The sequence below is a fragment of the Enhydra lutris genome, unplaced genomic scaffold, assembly GCF_002288905.1.
Source record: "Enhydra lutris kenyoni isolate GAN:26980312 unplaced genomic scaffold, ASM228890v2 scaffoldscaffold114, whole genome shotgun sequence".
In the NCBI taxonomy this organism is placed as follows: Eukaryota; Metazoa; Chordata; class Mammalia; order Carnivora; family Mustelidae; genus Enhydra; species Enhydra lutris.
In genome coordinates, this window is record NW_019154198.1 from 65,403 (window position 1) to 84,918 (window position 19,516).

At 42.0% G+C, this 19,516-nt stretch overlaps 2 protein-coding genes across 2 annotated transcripts in view; one reads left to right on the forward strand and one right to left on the reverse strand.

Annotated features, from left to right (window-relative positions):
- Nucleotides 1-19,516, forward strand: part of LOC111139744 (zinc finger protein 543-like) — a 352,717-nt gene that overhangs the window by 4,356 nt on the left and 328,845 nt on the right. The window lies entirely within an intron of this gene.
- Nucleotides 7,951-19,516, reverse strand: part of LOC111139715 (zinc finger imprinted 2) — a 14,794-nt gene continuing 3,228 nt past the window's right edge. Inside the window, exons 3-6 of the mRNA XM_022492071.1 lie at nucleotides 17,538-17,638; nucleotides 14,292-14,418; nucleotides 11,380-11,472; nucleotides 7,951-8,921 (exon numbers count right to left, since the gene is read on the reverse strand). Of these exons, the coding sequence (XP_022347779.1) occupies nucleotides 7,951-8,921; nucleotides 11,380-11,472; nucleotides 14,292-14,418; nucleotides 17,538-17,638 (1,292 nt within the window). The remainder of the gene's footprint in view (nucleotides 8,922-11,379; nucleotides 11,473-14,291; nucleotides 14,419-17,537; nucleotides 17,639-19,516) is intronic.

Here is a 19,516-nt window from a genome sequence, read left to right on the forward strand (position 1 = left end):
GATTGAGACCCACATCGGGCTCTCTGCTCAGTGGGGAGCCTGCTTCCCTTCCTCTCTCTCTGCCTGCCTCTCTGCCTACTTGTGATCTCTGTCTGTCAAATAAATAAATAAAATCTTAAAAAAAAAGAACGAAATAAATGCATTTAAAAATTAGATGTCCTTTCCCCTATTAAATCAACAAAGGAGAAAAATGCTGTTAATACATAATGCAAACAGGATGTGTGAAAAATACACCATCATGTTAGAGGCAGCAGTGCAAACTGGTATAATGTTTTCAAGGGATCTGGATGTGTGTATTAAGAACCTTACAATGAGGGCGCCTGGTTGGCGCAGTGGGTTAAAGCCACTGCCTTCAGCTCAGGTCATGATGCCAGGGTCCTGGGATCAAGCGCCATGTCAGGCTCTCTGCTCAGCGGGGAGCCTGTTTCCTCCTCTTTCTCTGCCTGCCTCTCTGCCTACTTGTGATCTCTGTCTGTCAAATAAATAAATAAAATCTTTAAAAAAAAAAAAAAGAACCTTACAACAATCATACCCATCCTGACCCAGTGATTCGCCTTTGGCAAAACCTATCTGAGGGAAAGAATCCTAGATCTGGAAAAACATTTAAGCACCACCATGTTCACTGCAATATCATTTACAACTATGAGAAATCAGAACTAAGTCAAACATTCAAACGGCAGAGGAGGGCCCCACGTGGAAAGCTGTGGCGCAGCTGTTAATGAGGTGCTAACAGACGAGGAGGTGAGACAGCAGGGCGCAGGGGTAAGGCAGGGACGGGGGATAGGAGCTGTACTATTGCACACATGGAGTGATCACAGCTCTGTGAAAACTAAACGTCTTGTAATAAGTGATACAGTCACATGGGTAGAAAAGTGAAAAGGCAGAGGTACTGTGAAAACTAGACCTTTCCCCACTACTCCCCAGAGGCAGCCACTTTCATGAAACTAGTAATTATTTTTAAATTATAAGAAAATGGTGTTCATGGTGTATGGGACATTGTGGGGGCAAAGGGAAGAGAGTTCTACCTTTCTATAAAATAGGAGTTATCTTTAATGAGCCAAGTATTACTTTAAAATGAAAAATATTCATCCTTCGGAAGTGCCTACTTTAAAAACTAAGGGAAGAGCCCAGATGTCCATCAATAGGTAATGGATAAAGAAGCTGTGGTGTATATATACAGTGGAATGTTACTCAGCCATCAAAAAGAATGAACTCTTGCCACTTGCAACAACATAGATAAAACTAAAGGGTATTAAGCCAAGTGAAATAAGTCTGCCGGGGAAAGACACACACCATATGATTTCACTCCTGTGGAATTTAAGAAACAAAAAGATGGACAAAGGGGAAGGGAAGGAAAAATTAAGATAAACATAGAGAGGGAGGCAAACTATAAGAGACTCTTAACCATAGGAAAGAAACAGGTTGCTGGAGGGGAGGTGGGTCAGGGGACGGACTAACTTGGGCGATGGGCATTAAGGAGGCGTTTGATGGAATGAGCACTGGGTGTTACATGCAACCGATGAATCACTAAACTCTGCCTGAAACTAACAACATACTATATATTAACTAAATTGAATTTGAATTTAAATTTAAAAAAAACATGATTTCAGGCAAATCAACAAGAAACGGCATGAAGACACACTAGCTAAAAAGGCAAAGTATCTGTATTGTTCACAAAGAAATTTAAAAGCATATGTGGAAAATCCATTAGTAAGCAAAGAATCATTTTTTTGGTTTATCAATTAGGCAAACTTTTTTGTTGGTTTGTTTTAAGTGAGTTACCCACCCATTGCCGGTAGAGTTGTTCACATGCTTATTTATACCAGGCATGGCAAAGACATTTCTTCGCACGCACAAACTTTGCGGTTTGTTTTGTCTGCCCAAAGGGCCATGTTGTGGAAGATTCTTCCAGTGCAGCAGACCCACAGAACATAACTGAGCAGCAACACTTGTCGTGACTCAGGAGGGAGGACGGTTTGTCACCTGTTTCACACCCCTGGACCTCCCTTTGCTACAAAAGGCATGGCCCCTCCGGAAGGCAATTTATCAGGATGTTTCAAAAGCCATAAAAATATTTATACCACATCTCACCTAATCTTACCACTTTTTGGAAATCTATCCTAAGAAAACTAAAAATACAATGCTTTATGCTCTGTTAATCAAACCTTTTTATAATTAGTCATTTAAGAATGTGATTATGAAATGAGAAAAAGAAAACTTCAAATCTGCAACATATATATGAGAAGCCCTTACACACAGAAAAACTTAACTTGTACAGAGAATACTAAAGTATGAAACGACCTGGTTTACAATTCTATAGTTTGCTATCACTAGGGAAGTCTTAAAAAGTAAATGAAAAATACATGGAAACAAAATACTCTATCCTAGCAGCTCCGGGTAACAGACTGCCTACGCTGCACCAGACACTGTTAGGCTCTTCCATGCAGATGAGCTCCAGGCCTTCGGACAGTTCTGGGGAAGCACTGCTCTCCTGTATCCGGAGGAAACAAAGTTTAACCAATCCGGCTCCAAGAAGGGACTAAGATTTGACCTCAGGTCAGCCTGGCTCCGAAAGCCCACACTCTCCCTTCTCTGCCAAGAGCTCTTCTACCTGTAAACATAACCACATCCCTGGGCTCGTACATGTTGAGATTCTGGGACTATTAGGAAATTTATTAGCCTTCTTCACTTTCCAAAATTTTCCTAATATGCTTACGATTATTTGCTTAGTGAGAGAAGTAAACCCTATAAAACTATGTTAGAATTAGGGTTCTAACAAACTTTGCCTGTGACTCTTTCTAGGTCTGCCTTCAGTCCTGTTATTAGATGGGTTCATAGAGCTAATTCTTCAAGGAGAAAAGTGCGAGCGAGCTGAATAGTTTAGAGGAAAAAAAAAATCATAACTTTTAGACTTTGCTGGGATGCGGCCAGGAAGGTTTCTAAAACCTTTCAGATATACATACTTCTTGGCCCAGAAATTCTACTGCTGGGAATTTCCTCTTAGGAAACATGGCCATATGCAAAGATGTTAGAGTGAATTGATAAGGGAATGCTAAGGCCTAAGAGGTAACAGGGAAGTGTAATGATAGCAGTAATGTACACATAAAAGATAAATTAAATCCAATGTCAGTTTACAACTTTAGAAAGCTAGTGCTAGAAAATAAATCAGGACACATCTATGTAATCAAGTACTAGGAAGTCCTGTAAAACAAAAGTTAGTGGCATAAATATGGATATGGAAAGATATTCATGATATATTAGAATAAAATTACACCCTTCAAAACAGTGCCAATGGTAAAATTCTATTTCATAAAAATATTTTTATATAAAAATCTATATAGATCTATGCATAGGAAAAATATCTGGACAATTTTAGCAGCAAGTATATCTGGGAGATGGAAATACAAATAGTCAAAGAAAAACATGTCATTTTCTAATCTTCAAAGAATATATGTTACTTGCATAATCACAAAAAATGTTTAAAACGTGAGTATTTCTAAATTTAAAAAAAAATTAACCTGAATGAAATAGCAGTGCCCTGTCAGAGGTTAGAAACCGGGTGGGAAAAGCAGGGAAGCAGCAAAGCATTATCCTTGGGAGCCCACAGGATAGCAGCAAGCTTAAAGCCAAAATAACAGGCTGAGGTATGTAGCGTCTTGGCAGGTCAAGTGTGTAAAATACAGAGGCAGTGGTTTGTACGTCTTCCATATGTTCAAATAGTTCAGGGGTGACAGGCAGAGTCAACTATCCCATATTGTCACTGATTCCAGTTTTAGCATAAAAGAAGCATCAGAACAAAATTGGTCAAGTCATGCTCCTTGACTTTCTCTAGTTAAGGCTCCTCAAGCAGTCTGAAGCCCTGGCCCAGAATTCTCAACAAATGACCCACACCCAGGCTCCTCAAGGAGTTCCCACCACCTCTTAATTCAAGTGTCTGAAGACCAGTCTGGAGTGATGGAGGAATATAGAGGAATCCGGAAGAGGTAATTCAGAAGGAACTAAAGCAGCCAGCCTATGTATAACCCAGAGATGGCAAACACTTTGAAACCTCATTGCCTCTGACTGGGGCAGTGACTTGGAGAATGACTTTAAAAGGCTGGGCCCCTAGGAAAAGCCAACTCCAGATCATGCTGGTATAGCACACAAAACTACCTAAAAAGTATTCTTGCCAAGGAAGTTGAAGATGAATCCAAGTCTCTGATACACTAACTTCCATTTACAGAAAATACAGAGAGGAATAAGCTTAAGGACACCACAGGAAGCAGACAGATTTAGAATGGGGACATCCCACAGGACAACCGGCACAGTTTCTTCCAGTATTATTTGCATAATCACACAAAACCTTAACAGAAAAAAGGGTGCTAGAATTATGGTCACAGGGCTGGGGAAAGGGAGAATGTGGAGTTACTGCTTAGTGGGTACAGAGTTTTAGTTTTGCAAGATGATAAAGTCCTGGGATCTGCTGAACAATAATGTAACTATAATTAATACCACTGAGCTGAAAACTTTAAAATGTTTGAGATGGCAAATATTATGTTATATGGGACTTTTTACCACGATGTAAATAAGGAGTTTTAAAAGTAAGTGCTTTCAAATTAAAAATTAAACCAGAATATAAGATTACCCAAACTGTTAGATATATTGGGAATTGGGTGGGGAAAGGAGGAAGGTACATCCCACATTATCCTTGGGGTCACACAAAGCCTTAAAAAATTAAGAGACTGCTTTAGATTAAGACTCAAGAGACAAGACAACCAAATACAATTTGTAGATCATGTTTGAATCTGGATTCAAATGAGCTAACTGTAAAAAGACATCTTAGCGGCAATCAGGGAATCTGATTATGGCCTGGGTAAAACCCTTTGAGGTGATTTGAAACTTTCCTTCTAAAGTAGATGTATTAAGGAGTATTTGGGTGGCTCAGTCAGTTAAGCATCTGCCTTCGGTTCAGGTCATGAGCCTGAGGTCCTGGGATGGAGCCCCACGTCAGGCTCCTTGCTTGGCAGAGAGCCTGCTTCTCCCTTTCTTTGCCTCTCCCCATGGCTTGTGCTCTCTCTCTCAATAAATAAATAAAATCTTTAAAAAAATAAATAAAGTACATGTATTAAAGTTTAAAAAACAGAGAGAAGACATTTTCAAAAATGTAGTAAGTGAATCACAATCTGGGTAGAATGTAGATTTAGCAAAAATGGCAAAGGCATTAATGAAATGACTGAGATTGACAGGGGCCTAAGTAAATGGATGGTCCTGGGGAAAGAAGCAGATTTCACAAAATGGGAGGTAGAATCCATCAGAAAGTCATACAGGGTATTCCTGGAGGGGAAGGGAGAGGACTTAAGGACGGTGTAGCAAGTTAGAAGCATTCAGAAAAGGATGGCATCTTGTTGAAAAGTCCCAGGAGCCAACCTGAAAGGGTTCCCAACGGCCAAAGCTGGAAGAATATGAACAATAAAATAAATAGTATTTAATTACAGCCCATAGAAAGAATAAATATCCATGAATTCATACTGATATAAATAAATTACTGAAGAAATAAATAGGGACGTTAACTTACAGGAGAAATGTAATTACTAAATATAGAAAGAATGAGGGAAATAGAAATTCGCCAATACCACAGAGTCACAATGGCTGTAGGCAGGATCCACCTGCAAGATGCTAAAATTTAATGGGTGAAAGTTTGAGGAGAAGCTGGATACACATGGCCCCCAACTTACGATGGTTCAACTTATGATATTTTGACTTTACAATGACTTTACAAAAGCAACAAGCATTCAGCAGAAACTACACTTCAAATTTTGAATTTTTATCTCCCCCCCAGCTAATGACACACGGTACAATACTCCCTCACGATGCTGGGCAAAGGCAGCGAGTGAGCCCAGCTCCCTGACCTGCAATCAGAGGATGAACAACCGCCACACTTAGAACCCTTCTGTACCCACGCGGTCATTCTGTTTTCCACTTTCAGTACAGTATTTGATAAATTACATGAGATATTCAATACCATTATACAACAGGCTTTGTGTTAGATAACTTTGCCCAGCTGTAGGCAAGTATAAGTATTCTGAGCACTTTTAAGGTAGAAGGTGCTAAGCTATGATGTTCAGTAGCTGAGGCATATTAAATGCACTTTCAGCTTATGAGATTTTCAATTTACAACAGGTTTATTAGGATAAAGCCTCATCGTAAGGCAAGAAAGATCTGTACTTGCCTAGTTTTAAAATCTCTCCTGTAAGATATTTATTAATTACAAGGAGAAATAAATAGTAACTTTAAAGAACAACCCCCCAGACAGCACTTTAGGTCAAGACATCAAGACCAATCAACATCACCATCAGTAAGATGCACAGACATCCTGCTCCTCTGTGGGAGTGGTGCAGGCTCAGAAACCAACCTACAGTGGGCTGAAGAGTAGACTGTCGTGGGAAAAGAGGGCCTGCCAATGAGGGCTATTTCATCTAGAACTTTGGAAATGAAGAGAGGTTGTGTGGCTAACACCTGTTTGGCTCATCAGGTTCTGACCAGTCATGTTTGCTTTTAATTTCATGACTCTGGGCCACACATCATAGATCAGCCTCAAAAAGGGCTGATGAGAAAAAGCAGGGCAGTGAATAACAGCAGTAAGACTCACCCTACCAGGCAAGGAATCAGGTATTGGGGCTCCTGGTCCATGTGTCTCTGCATTTAGCCACCAGTCAAGCCAGTGATGGCGAGTTTTTAAACATCATAGCAATATGGTATTCAGGAGATTTCTATGCAATTCAGGCTCATACATTTAAACAGCGAAGTGTATTCTGCATAGAATTAGGGTTTTAGGTGAAGTTGGGTGCATTAATGATGCCACAGCCCAAGAAAGTTCTCAAACAGGATTTTTTTTTAAAGGAAGGAAAAAGGAGGCAAGAAACCCCAATCCCTCAAACCACCAGAGAAAACTGCCAAAAAATTCTCCTTGATCAGTAACCATTTCACAATGTACAAGAAGACTTACAAAAAAGTTTAGCAAAAATACACTTCCCTGAATTAGTCTCAAAAAGTCATCCACCAATCTTAAATCTCGAGAGAAGTGGCTCTCATACCTCACCCTAAGAAAGCTTTCTGAACCTCTAATATTGTAGGTGTCCTGGTCTGATTTCCCGTGAAACGGTGCTGGGCCTCCTGCAGAGGAAGGTGCTGAAGGCAGTAGAGCACTGCACCGTTTCTTCAGAGAGCAAGTGGTAGGAATAAAGAAAACCAGGGTTGAATATCAAGATGTAAAATAAATATCTCATGAAATCTCAAAATAGAACAAAACCTGGGTTCAGTTCCTACTTCATCACTTACAACCTAGGTCAGATCAACGGGCAATTTAGGAGTTTCAAGTTTGTTTGCCTGGAAAAATTGAACATGCTCACTAGATACCTCACAGCATTCCTTAAAACATCAAATAAATATACATGACAATGTTTTGTAAATGATGTGGTACGATGTGAATACATTACCAATTACAACAGGCTTTGCGGATGAATCAGTATCAGGACACCTTGAAAATCTTTCTAGCGTGCTCTGTGTTGACACATCCCATGTGGTGAAGATACTATATGTAAACACTTCTAGAAAAACTTGAGAACAGATTGTCTGTCTGGAGTCCAACTGCCAGTCACAAATGTTTTGTCAGGGTAGTCAAGATGAAAGTTTCCCATTCCATGAATACCACCAAAGAAAGGCAAAATCTATTAACTTCTTTCCTATGCAACAAAAATGTTCTTTATAAGGATTTTGACTACTGACACATGTGCTGCATCTTCTTTTGCAAAAAGATTGTGCTATACCCTTGCTCTTTATCACATCATGATGAGTTTTCAAGTTACTAAGTTGTGAGGGCTGGTGGAAGGTCTTCTCACATTCACAGCACTCAGAGGGACTCTCTCCATGATGGAGCCAAAGATGTCGAGAATGTTCTCTGACTGGAGGTTTTCAGTAATAACTGCACTCATCAGGTTTCATTTGAGAATGCAGTTGATAATGTTGAGTGAGGTATGAAGGTCGGCTGAAACACCTCCCACAGAGCTGACACTGGTAAGGCCTCTCTTGAGCATGAATTCGATAGTGTTGCATGAGATGTGAACTCCGACTGAAGGCTTTGCCACAGTCACAACACTGGCAGGCTCTCTCTCCAACATAGTCATGTTTTCTCTGATAGCGAATTAAGTACGTCTTAATGCGGGGCAACACAGGTGGAAGGGCTTTTGCTGCCTCGTGGGCTTTGAGATGTTGAAAAAGATGCACATCCTGGATAAAGGCTTTGCCACACTGGAAACATTCATAGTAGTCTTCCTGGCTACGAATTCTTACACGGCCACAGATATCTGCATGCTGGATGAAGGGTTTTCTACCTTCATCGCATCCAAAGGACTTCTCGCTGGAATGAGTCCTCTGATGTCTGGTGAGGTGTGGCATGAGGTAGAAGGCTTCTCCACATTGTTTACATTCAAACGGTTTCTTCCCAGTATGGATCTGCTCATGTCTCTCACGAGCTGTCTGGGTAAGAAAAGTTCTTTCACAAAATCCACATCGGTTCTCTTGGAGGAAAGGCTCGTCATCCACTGGCTGGGAACTGGTGCAAACTCCAGGAGTAGCACGTTCCTGGGGATCCTTTCCTGGAGGGCCTTCTGATTGTTTAGTAAGATCTGAGCTGCTCTCAGAATCATCACTGTCGTGGCTTCTTTCTTGAGCGGGGGACTTGGACTCACCCATTGTTACAGGACTCAAAGGTTTCTCCTGGTTGACCTGGCATGAATCTGATGGGTCATCAGAAGGCTCTCCTACAGAGACACTGCAGAAGTTTCCTCCCATCCGATCCTCCATTCCTGCCTCCGAGGATGACTTTTCCATAGGCAGACTCTGCTCTGGAGTTAGATCTTTGGTTTTAGGTCTTTCCTCCCCATCTAAAAGAAATTTAAAAGTTCCTGTATTCTTTCCTCACAGAGACACATCATTATAGTAGAAACATAAGAAAGGGACCAAAAATAACAGGACAGATATTATGCAGATGGAGAGGGATTTAAATGTTTTGCTAAAAGTTTGAATTTTCTTTGGAGAGTGGTTCTAGTCAAAAGTTTGTGCTTTACAAAGGCAACTCTGGGAAAGAAACTGACAAGAGACAAGGACGAACACAATAGTCACGTCCAGGCAGATAGCCGGCTGGGTGAGTGAAGTACAGACGAAAACAGCAGAGCCAGAATAGAGACTAGGAACTCATCAGGGAAGGGATAACTGGACCATCACAATGGAATAGATCTTTTAGGAAATGGTCTTTGGAGACAAGACTCAAGCATGGCAGACTAAGAGACAGCTGTTCTGCCCATTCTCCTCACCGAGACTACCTCCAAGCTGTACTCCACAATCACAGCACCAGCCTCCATCAGCTTCAGCCCGCACTAGCAGGTTCCCAACTGGTTTCTCTGCTGGTCTTCCTAAAGCCCACTTTCCATCGAACAGCCAGAGGGATCTTTCTAGAACATGCTGACCAGTGGAACACCCCACAGTGAGGTAAATGATGTATATTTTTGCTGTCTGATACATAGCCGCTGGCCACATGCAGGTAATAAGCACTTGAAATGTCGCTGGTGTGATGGAGTTTAAATTTATGCAATTTTAATTAATGTAAATCCAACTCTGTATGCCTAGTCGCTACCACATCAGACAGCACAGTTCTAAGGAGTCAATAATACTACCTCATTCCCTGGCTCAACACCCTCTAATGCTTTTTTCACATCTCACTTGTAATGAATCCACATTCTTTAACATACTCTTACGTGAGCTGGCCTATGTCCATCTTCTCAACATTATCTCCCATCCCCCACCACTTTCTCAGACTATATTGCTTTTCTTCCTTTTTCTGGAACACCCAAGCTCATTCCAAACTTGCAGCCTCTGTATTTGTTATTCCCCCTGCCTGCAACACTCTTCCTCAAGATTTCTATGTGGTTCTTCCTCCGTCTGACTATCTTAAGTGGCCTCCCATTTGTCGCTGTCTGCCTTACACTCACACTCTATTATTTGTCTGTGTATGTCTGACTTGTTCATTACTGTAGCCACAGAACCTAGAACAGGTCTGACCCACCACAAAAGCTCAATAAATATCTGTGGAATGACTGAAGGAGTCAAAGAGTCAATGTAAAGAAGGTATTAAAGACAACGCCGAGTCAAGTAGGGTCCCCTTGGCAGGTCCTTGAATTTTGCTTGGACATCTACTTCTTTGTCTACACAGGAGAAGGCAGGGAAAGCTGTACTGATTAGCACTAGACTGGCCACAGCTACTGGTTCAGGAATGGGATATGACCCAAATGGAAAACTGAAAAACGAAGAGAGGTGTGTCAAGGGCTTCTAAGAAGAAGCGCCCTCGCTCCTAAGAATACTTCTTGGACATGCCTACTCACTTGCGCTGGCCCGCTCTCTCATTGGAACAAGAAAGTACACCTAGGCTTTATTGGCAGAGTGAAAAAAAATGAAAGTAGGCCCTTGATAACATCACTGAGCCCCTAAATCCAGCCATCCCTGAAGCCCAGGTGAGCAGCATTATAAGCTAATACAATCCCCCTACAGCTTATACAGTTTGGGTGTGGTTTTATGTTAACAGGAGCTGAAGGGCAACGATAATCCTGGCTGATCTCCAAAGCAGAGAAGGTGAGGATTTCATAAAGATGGCAAATGTTATCATATTGTAGTCATAGAGTTTGGAGAATTTAAGTCTAAAATGTTCTTATCCTTGAGGCATGAGGATGTTGGTAGGGACTTTGGGGGGCTGTAGAACTGAGTGTGAGAGAGGGAGAGGGAAATATGGAGAGAGATACAGTGAGACCCTGTGTGTGTGTGTGTGTGTGTGTGTGTGTGTGTGTGTTGTCAGAGGTAGGGGGATGAATCCAGATTATGGGGGTTAAAGAGGGAAGGGAAAGGGAGCCTTTGGGTGCCAACAAATCTGGAAAACTGCCATGAGGGAAAATGTAGGCAAGTGGAAAGAAAAGTGGTATCATGCCAAGGTTTTTTCTTGTCTCAGTTAAAGAGGAAAGACCAAGGCTTTCTAGCTGCAAAGGGAAAGGCATGGATAAGTACAGAGGTTGGAACAGTAGAGGAAAGGGAAACAGGCCTCCCTGGCACTAGGCAAGAGAATCACTCCAACGGGAAAGAGCAGATGAAAGAGGAACTAAGTGCACACTAGGTGGTGAAGCCTTGTGAGCCCTGAGGTGAGAACGCCTACCAGCACCTACCACCTCTCTCTCCCTGGCCTGAGAGGACTCTGAGGGATGCTCTCTGACCAACAGCTCCCAGCCACCATCCCAGCTGATTGGGGGGGTTTATCGTCCCACAATTGCAGTCTCCATGGTCTTCCCCCTTCTTACTCACCTTGACATAGCTCTGTATTGCTGTCTTCTTCCCTCACACGTGACTCTTCTTCTTCCAGCTGTGAGATAATGTCGGGTTTAGAGAACCGGTACCCTGTTGAAGGAGGAGACTCGTAACTAGGCGGTTCTGCCTTGCACCCTCGGCAACTTCCAGCCTAGGCACCAAAGACTCAGAGATAATAAGGAAGATGCGGATTCACAGAAAAGAAAAGTGAAGCCTGTTTCTAATGATTTTGGCCCAAATGGAGACATTTTTGGTTTTTACAAGTTCAGACGAAGGAAGGAAGGCTACTGGTATCTAGTACATAGAGGCAAGGTCGCCAAACACCCTGCAATACCTGGGACACTCTTCCACAGCAAGGAATGATCTGGGCAAATATCAACTGTGCCAAGGCCAAAAAACTCTGTTCAGGAGTAAATACTGAAAAGGGGGCTTGAGGACGGTGTGCTGGGCTCTCTACTTCAGTTTGGGAGACCTGATGTCACAGCTGCTCAAAAAGTTCTTTTCCTGGAGCACCTGGGTGGCTAAGGCAGTTCAGCATCTGCCTTCGGCTCAGGTCATAATCCAGGGTCCTGGGATCGAGCCCCACATCAGGCTCCCTGCTCAGCAGAAAGCCTGTTTCTCCCTCTCCCTCTGACCCCTCTGCTTGTGCACTCTCTCTACAATAAATAAAATCTTAAAAAAATAAAAAGTTCTTTTCCTCCTGATACCTTCATTCCCTTTGTCTTAAAATGCTCCTTCTCCCTCCCCCAGTCCTGTGTTTTCCAAACTTCAGTCATTTGCAGGCCGCCTGCTGTGGTCTAAATGTTTGCATTTCCCCAAAATTCCTATGTTGAAGTCCTAATGCCCACTGTGGTGTTATTAGAAGGTGGGCCTTTTTGAAAGGTGCTTAGGTCCTGAGGATGGAGCCCTCATGGATGGGATTAATGCCCTTATTTAAAAAAGGCTTCAGAGAGAATACCTTTCCACCCAGTGAGGAAGGAATAGGAAGCCTACGACCTAGAAGACAGGCTCATCTGACTGTGCTGGAACCCTGATCTTCGACTTCCAGACTCTAGAACTATGAGAAATAAATGGTTGTTGTTTAGAAACTACCCATTCTGGGATACTGTTATAACAGACCAAACGAACTGAGACACTACCTCATTATTTCCTTATTTATTGTCTGTCTCACCCCATTAAAATTAGTAACATCCATGAAAACAGGAAACTTCATCAATTGTGTAACACCAATGCCTATTCCAGAACCTGCTGTACTGACAATTTCACTGATAAATTTATTGATGACCTTCACATTCTGGCCCTATCTACGTGCCACTTGTAGTAACATTTAGCATTTAATACTCTTCTTTAGATCATCTCTTTTTAACTTGAGTATACATATTTAAATGGAAGCTTTACATGAACCTTAAAAACAGAAACCACAGTCATTTGAAAAAAAAGAAAAAAAAAACCTGAAGATACAGCAACAGATCCAACCGAAATTAATGTTACTGAGTGCTACCTAGTTTTGGTTGCCTGGATAAAGCTCAGGGGCTGAGGTCTGCTCTCTCTTTACTAAAATGGAAGGCCAACAAGAGGTATTACCTAAAATAACCTTCTCTACAATCCACTGTACTCATTCTACACTTGGGAAGACAATGTCCTGGGTGACACTGTGAAATGTAAAATCATATTTTACATATGTAAAATCTCTGCTAACCCAAAACCTGCAGTGATACAAGAAGCCAAGGTCTCTCAAGAAGACAAAACGGTTTCAGGTGACTGCATGAGGACTAAAGGGTAAAACCGACTTATTCCCTCTATTTTAAGTCACAAATGTGGTAAGTGAGAGGAGAGTTACATTGGGAAAGCCACTCCTTTGGCCTTCTTTGTGAACAACAGAAGTCACAGTTCAAATTACACACTCTTCTTTTTAATATTTATTTATTTGAGGGGGGGCACATGCATGAGTGGAATGGGAAGAGGAAGAAGGAGAGAGAATATCAAGCGAACTCTGCTGAGCACAGAGCTCAATGTGGGACTTGATCCCAGAACCCTGAGATCATGACCTGAGCCAAAACCAAGAGTCGGACCCTTAACCGACTGTACCACTCAGGCACCCCTCAAATTATACACTCTTGTGCCTGGTTTGAGATAAGGCATTTCCATCTCCCCACACATGTCTGTGACTTCACAAGGACAAGAGCACCAGCTGACTGCCTTTGGAATGGTGTTTGGTTTGACTGTGTGTTTCAGGAGACCTTGGGCTCCCCAAAAAGCCACTGAAATGAAGATCCTGGCACTGATACTAAAAACGTTTAGCTTGTGGGGAGTTAATATTATTAACTTGCCTCTGAATGTAAAGAGAGACTGGCAGTCCCTGACTCTTTAACTTTAAGTCTAGTAAAAGCTTTTGGAGCTCCTGAAATTTTCATCAATTCCTTCAAAAAACATCACTGGGAGCCTTCTACTGTGCCAACACCTGATGAAGCCCACCCCCAGTACAACCAATGAATTTAAGGGAGCAGATTCTGGAGCTGAAAAACTAAGGGTCCAATCTCAACCTGCCACTTTGTAGCCGTGTGGCTTTAGATAATTTAACTTTCCCATGACTCTGTTTCCTCAACTGTAAAATGGCAATAATAACAATAACAGGAAATATACTTCTCCCTCACAGGACCAGTTTAAGGATTAAAGGAATTAAGACATGTACAGTGCTTAGATGAATGTCTGACACATGTAAGTACTCAATGTTAGCCCTATTACGAGAAACAGTGAACTTGATACTAAAATACTGTCTTTGAACTGAGTTGAGATTCACCGACATGGTGAACCGCTATTACTGATGTTCCTGAGGTGAGGACACAGAAGAGTAGAGAACCACTGCCCTAGCGCGCAGAAGCCAAGTTCCAGGGAGAAGGCAGCCTTACCTAAGGAGACCAGGTTCCTGTAATTCTCCAGCATCACCTCCCGGTAGAGGTTCCTCTGAGCAGCACTAAGGTAGGTTAATTCCTCTGGACTGAAGTCCACAACCACATCCTGGAAAGTCACCAACTCCTAAAATACCAGAAACACCTCCAAATGATCAAAATACAGAAATTATCTCAAGGAGGGGGAAGGAGCCTGATGAGAGAGGGCTGAACATAAAGCATTCATACTGACAGAAAACTTCTTTTTTTCCCCCCCAAAGATTTTATTTATTTGAGAGAGAGAGAGAATGAGAGAGCACAAACTGGGAAGAAGGAGAAGCAGGCTCCTTGCTGAGCAGGGAGCCAGATGTGGGGCTTGATCCTAGAACCCTGGGATCATGACCTGAGCAGAAGGCAGATGCTTAACCGACTGAGCCACCCAGGTTCCCCTGACAGAAAGCTTCTAATACACGTGGTCTAATCCAGAGGATACAGGGACCTAGTAATGTACCTTTCTTTGTCTTGTAGTATGAAAGAAGGGGGAATATTTCTGAGATAGTTCTTGCTGCTAATTACTACAAATTTGGATTGGAGGCAAAGATCCTTTTAAGAGATCCCTGGGTGGCTCATTTGATTAAGTGTCTGCCTTTGGCTCAGGTTGTGATTCCAGGGTCCTGGGATTGAGACATGCACTGGGCCCTTGCTCAGCAGGGAGTCTGCTTCTCCCTCTCCCTGCTGCTCCCCTTGCTTGTGCACTTACTCTCTCTCCGACAGATAAATAAAATCTTTTTTTAAAAAAGATCCTTTTAGGGGCACCTGGGTGGCTCAGTGGGTTAAAGCCTCTGCCTTCGGCTCAGGTCATGGTCCCGGTGTCCTGGGATCGAGCCCCACGTCGGGCTCTCTGCTCTGCGGGGAGCCTGCTTCCACCTCTCCCTCTGTCTGCCTCTCTGCCTACTTGTGATCTCTGTCTGTCAAATAAATAAATAAAATCTTTAAAAAAAAAAAAAGATCCTTTTAGGGGCACCTGGGTGGCTCAGTGGGTTAAGCCTCTGCCTTCAGCTCAGGTCCTAATCTCAGGGTCTTGGGATTGAGCCCTCCATCGGGCTCTCCGCTCAGCAGGGAGCCTGCACCCCTCTCTCTCTCTGCCTGCCTCTTTGCCTACTTGTGATCTCTCTCTTTGTGTCAAATAAATAAATAAAATCTTTTTTTAAAAAAGATCCTTTTAAGCCACTTTATAAAGAAATAATGAATGTACATAATTAAAATCTGAGCAGTATACCTCAGCCTCAGGAATCAAGAGTTAGGTTTTAAGTCCTAGCTCTGGTTCTTACAATCTTTATGAATGTGGGTAGGTTAAGCCTCAGTGACTCATCTGTAAAACCCAAAAAGTTCATAAAGAGATTTTCAGTCTTATAAATAAACAGAGAAATGCAAATCAAAATGACAAAGTACCATTTATACTCATTCAACTGACAAAAAGTAGTAAGTCTGGCAATACCAAACGTTGTCTAGAATGTGGACCCATGAGACCTCTTATTAGATGCTAGGGGAAATGTAAAATTGATAAACCACTTTGGACCCAGAAATTATATTTGTCACCTGTACTTGGGGATATATGTATATATATATCTTGGCCATCGAGAGACAGAAAACAAGCACACACAAATGCGTGAGGCAGTGGGGAGGGGCAGAGAGACAGGGGGAGAAAGAGAATCTTGTGGAGGCTGACACAGGCCTTGATCTCATGACTCCCAAGATCATGATCTGAGCTGAAATCAAGAGTTACAATTAACCAACTATGCCACCCAGGGGCCCCCTGACATTTATATTCTTAACAGTGCTGTTTCTAACACCCAAAACCTATAAACAATCCAAATGTCTGTTTAGAGTAGAAGAGATAAACATATTATAGTATAGTGACAAAATGGAATATTCCAGCAATACAAACCAATTAACCACAGTTACAACAATCTTGATAACCTAAGGTTGAATCAATCAACTAATTAATTAATTAATTAAATATTTATTTATCTGAGAGACAGAGTGTGCACAGGCATGTACGTGCACATGCGCCTGGTGGGGGAGGGGCAGAGAGAAACCTAAGCGGACTCTACACTGAGTGCAGAGCCCAACACAGGACTCAGTCCCACAAACCCCAGATCATGACCCGAGCCGAAACCAAGAGCCAGACATTCAACCGACTAGGCCACCCAGGTCTCCCTAAGGTTGAATTTAAAAAGTAGATATTAGAAGACTACAAAAGAATATGATACACATTTTATTAATATACATCTTTTTTGTTTTCAGGAAAACATTATGCAGATCTATGAACAACTGATTTAAACTAGAAGTCGTACACTGGCTGCCAAGCTCCTACAGAGGGGTTCATGTGGCTCTTATTATGGGTTTTTTATTATTTAAAATTCACATTAACTGCCAACACCAAAAAATTTATAGATTTAGTATTATTAACTGGAGTTTTAAAATCAGAAATCGGGCTCCATGCTCAGTATGGAGTCTGCTCAAGATTCTCTCTCCCTCTCTCTCTGCCCTTCCCCCACCAAAGTAAATAAATAAATCTTTAAAGAAATGACTTAACAAGAACATTCAGGAGAACATTTGTGAAAAAAATAAAACCGCAGAGTAGTATCATGTCCCTGTAAGAGCTGCCATTTATTTCACATGTAAAAAGGAGCATAACAGTGCAAACCACATAAGAGTTGTTCTGAATGAGTCAACACTGGGCATAAAATGGAATACTAAAAAAAAAAAATTAATTCAAGAGATAGAAAAAGCAGGAAACAGGTGATAAGTCCAACAGAGAAAAATAAAGCAGGGAAAGGGGATATAAGGAGTCAGAAAAAAAATCTTTTTAAGATTTTATTTATTTATTTGAGAGAGAGAGTGGATTCATAACCAGGGGAGAAGCAGAGGGAGAGGGACAAGCACACTTTGCACTGAACATGGAGCCTGAGATGGGGCTCAATCCCATGACCCTGAGATCATGACCTGAGTCGAAACTAAGAGTAGCTAGTAGGTAGCTCAACCGACTAAGCCACCCAGGCACCCTGAGTCAGAAAAAAATTTAAATAGGATAACCAGGCTCAGTTATCCTATTTAAAGGATATTTAAAGGCTCAGTTAGGTGATATTTATATAAAGATTTAAAGGAAATGAGAATGTGATTTAATTGTATAGGGAAGGTCTAGAAATCAGGAAGGTGAGATCCCCATATCAGAGAACCACATCAGAAGAAAGTTTCACTCACCTGGGATCCAGCGGATGAGAGACTGTCAGACATCTCTGTGTCCTTTTGGTGTTCTTTGGTGTTCCTCTCTTCTGCAAGGACAAAGTCCTGAGGAGAGAAACCTAGAAGAGAGAAGGAATGACCATGGAACTGATTCCAGTCTAGCAGCGCCCACAGACACAGAGAGTGGCTTGCCCCCTCGTACCACCCTTCCTGCCATGGAAGACAGCAGCAGTCTGGGACTTCCTGTAAGAGAAAAACCACAGACATCTTTTCTCCCGTCAGTACAGCAAGTTCCAAAGAAGAGCTCTGGGCATTTTCCCAACTTTGAAACCTTTCAATGACTCCCCACTGCCTTCCAAAAAAGGGGGAAATTCCTTCTCTTTCAGTGGTTTCCAGCCTTACTGTCCACTCATAACCACCAGGGAGCCTAAGTTTCTCAACTATAAAATGGAAAGAATACCAAACTTCTAAGGGATCTTGTAAGGATTAAACATTACATATATAAAGTGCACAAGCATTTTAAAAAGTGTCAACTCTTAGAACTTTTCCTACATCTTTTTCATTCACTGGTCTAGAAGACGGCCACCACATTCCCTACAGAAACCCGAACCTTGAAGGGCCCCCACCTGTAGTCTTTTCCCAAGTACACCCTTTATTCATCTGTTGTTTCTTTCTCATATTCTAGGGAGCTCTCTTTCCTTTCCCCCGAATTCCAGCTCCATCAATAGCTCTGGGCCTTTGGCCGAGATTTTAACCTATGGAACAACACAACACCCTCCATGACCACCTGAGACAGTTTAACACCGTGATTAACATACAGATGCTGAAGCCCCTGCCTAGTTCTGAATCCTGATGAATTGTTACTCAACCTCTGTGTGCCTCTGTCTCATCTATAGAATAAGGGTAACACCTATTTCAAGAGCTATTAAGAGAACTAAATAAATTGGTAAGTATAAAACACCTAGAATATAGCACACTGAAAGTATTCAACATGCAGTTAAGCATCTGCCTTCAGCGCAGGTCACAATCCCAGAGTCCTGGGATTGAGTCCTGCATTGGGCTCCTCGCTCAGCGGGGAGCCTGCTTCTCCCTCTCCCTCTGCCTGCTGTTCCCCCTGCTTGTGCTATCAAATTAATAAATAAAATATTTTTAAAAAGTATTCAACATGTTCACTATTATCATCTTCAAATTCCTTTTAAGAAATGCAGGTACACATATTTGGATTAATCATAATCCTTGATTCATGATATCAGTACTTAACCATGCATGACCCTGTTTATTTTAAATTTACTCATTTACAGGTTTAAGAATAATTAATGCCTAAGAATTCGCTACCCAACCCCCAATCTAGAACATTCTCAATAACTTGTATCTACCTATGGGCTTTTTCCTGTCCACCCTCAGCCTTCTCTCCAGAGGCAACTGTGGTTTTATATTCATATTTTTGTTCCCTCGTCTGCCTCTCTATATAAAATATCCCTAAACAATGTTTTGTTTTTAGTATCACTTTTATTCAAAGGACTATGAGGAGTAAATGACTTTCTTCTTTCATTATTAAAATACCCTTAGTTCTTTTTTTTTTTTTAACATTTTATTTATTTATTTGAGAGAAGAGAGAGACAGTGAGAGAGAGCATGAGCGAGGAGAAGGTCAGAGGGAGAAGCAGACTCCCCGTGGAGCTGGGAGCCCGATGCGGGACTCGATCCAGGGACTCCCAAGATCATGACCTGAGCTGAAGGCAGAGGCCTAACCCACTGAGCCACCCAGGTGCCCATCTTTTACATATTTCTGTCATCCTGGTGACAAAGTGAAGCTTACAAACATTTGTTTTAATTAATTAATTTATTTTTTTTAAACATTTTATTTATTTATTTGAGAGAAGAGAGAGACAGTGAGAGAGAGCATGAGCGAGGAGAAGGTCAGAGGGAGAAGCAGACTCCCCGTGGAGCTGGGAGCCTGATGCGGGACTCGATCCCGGGACTCCAGGATCATGACCT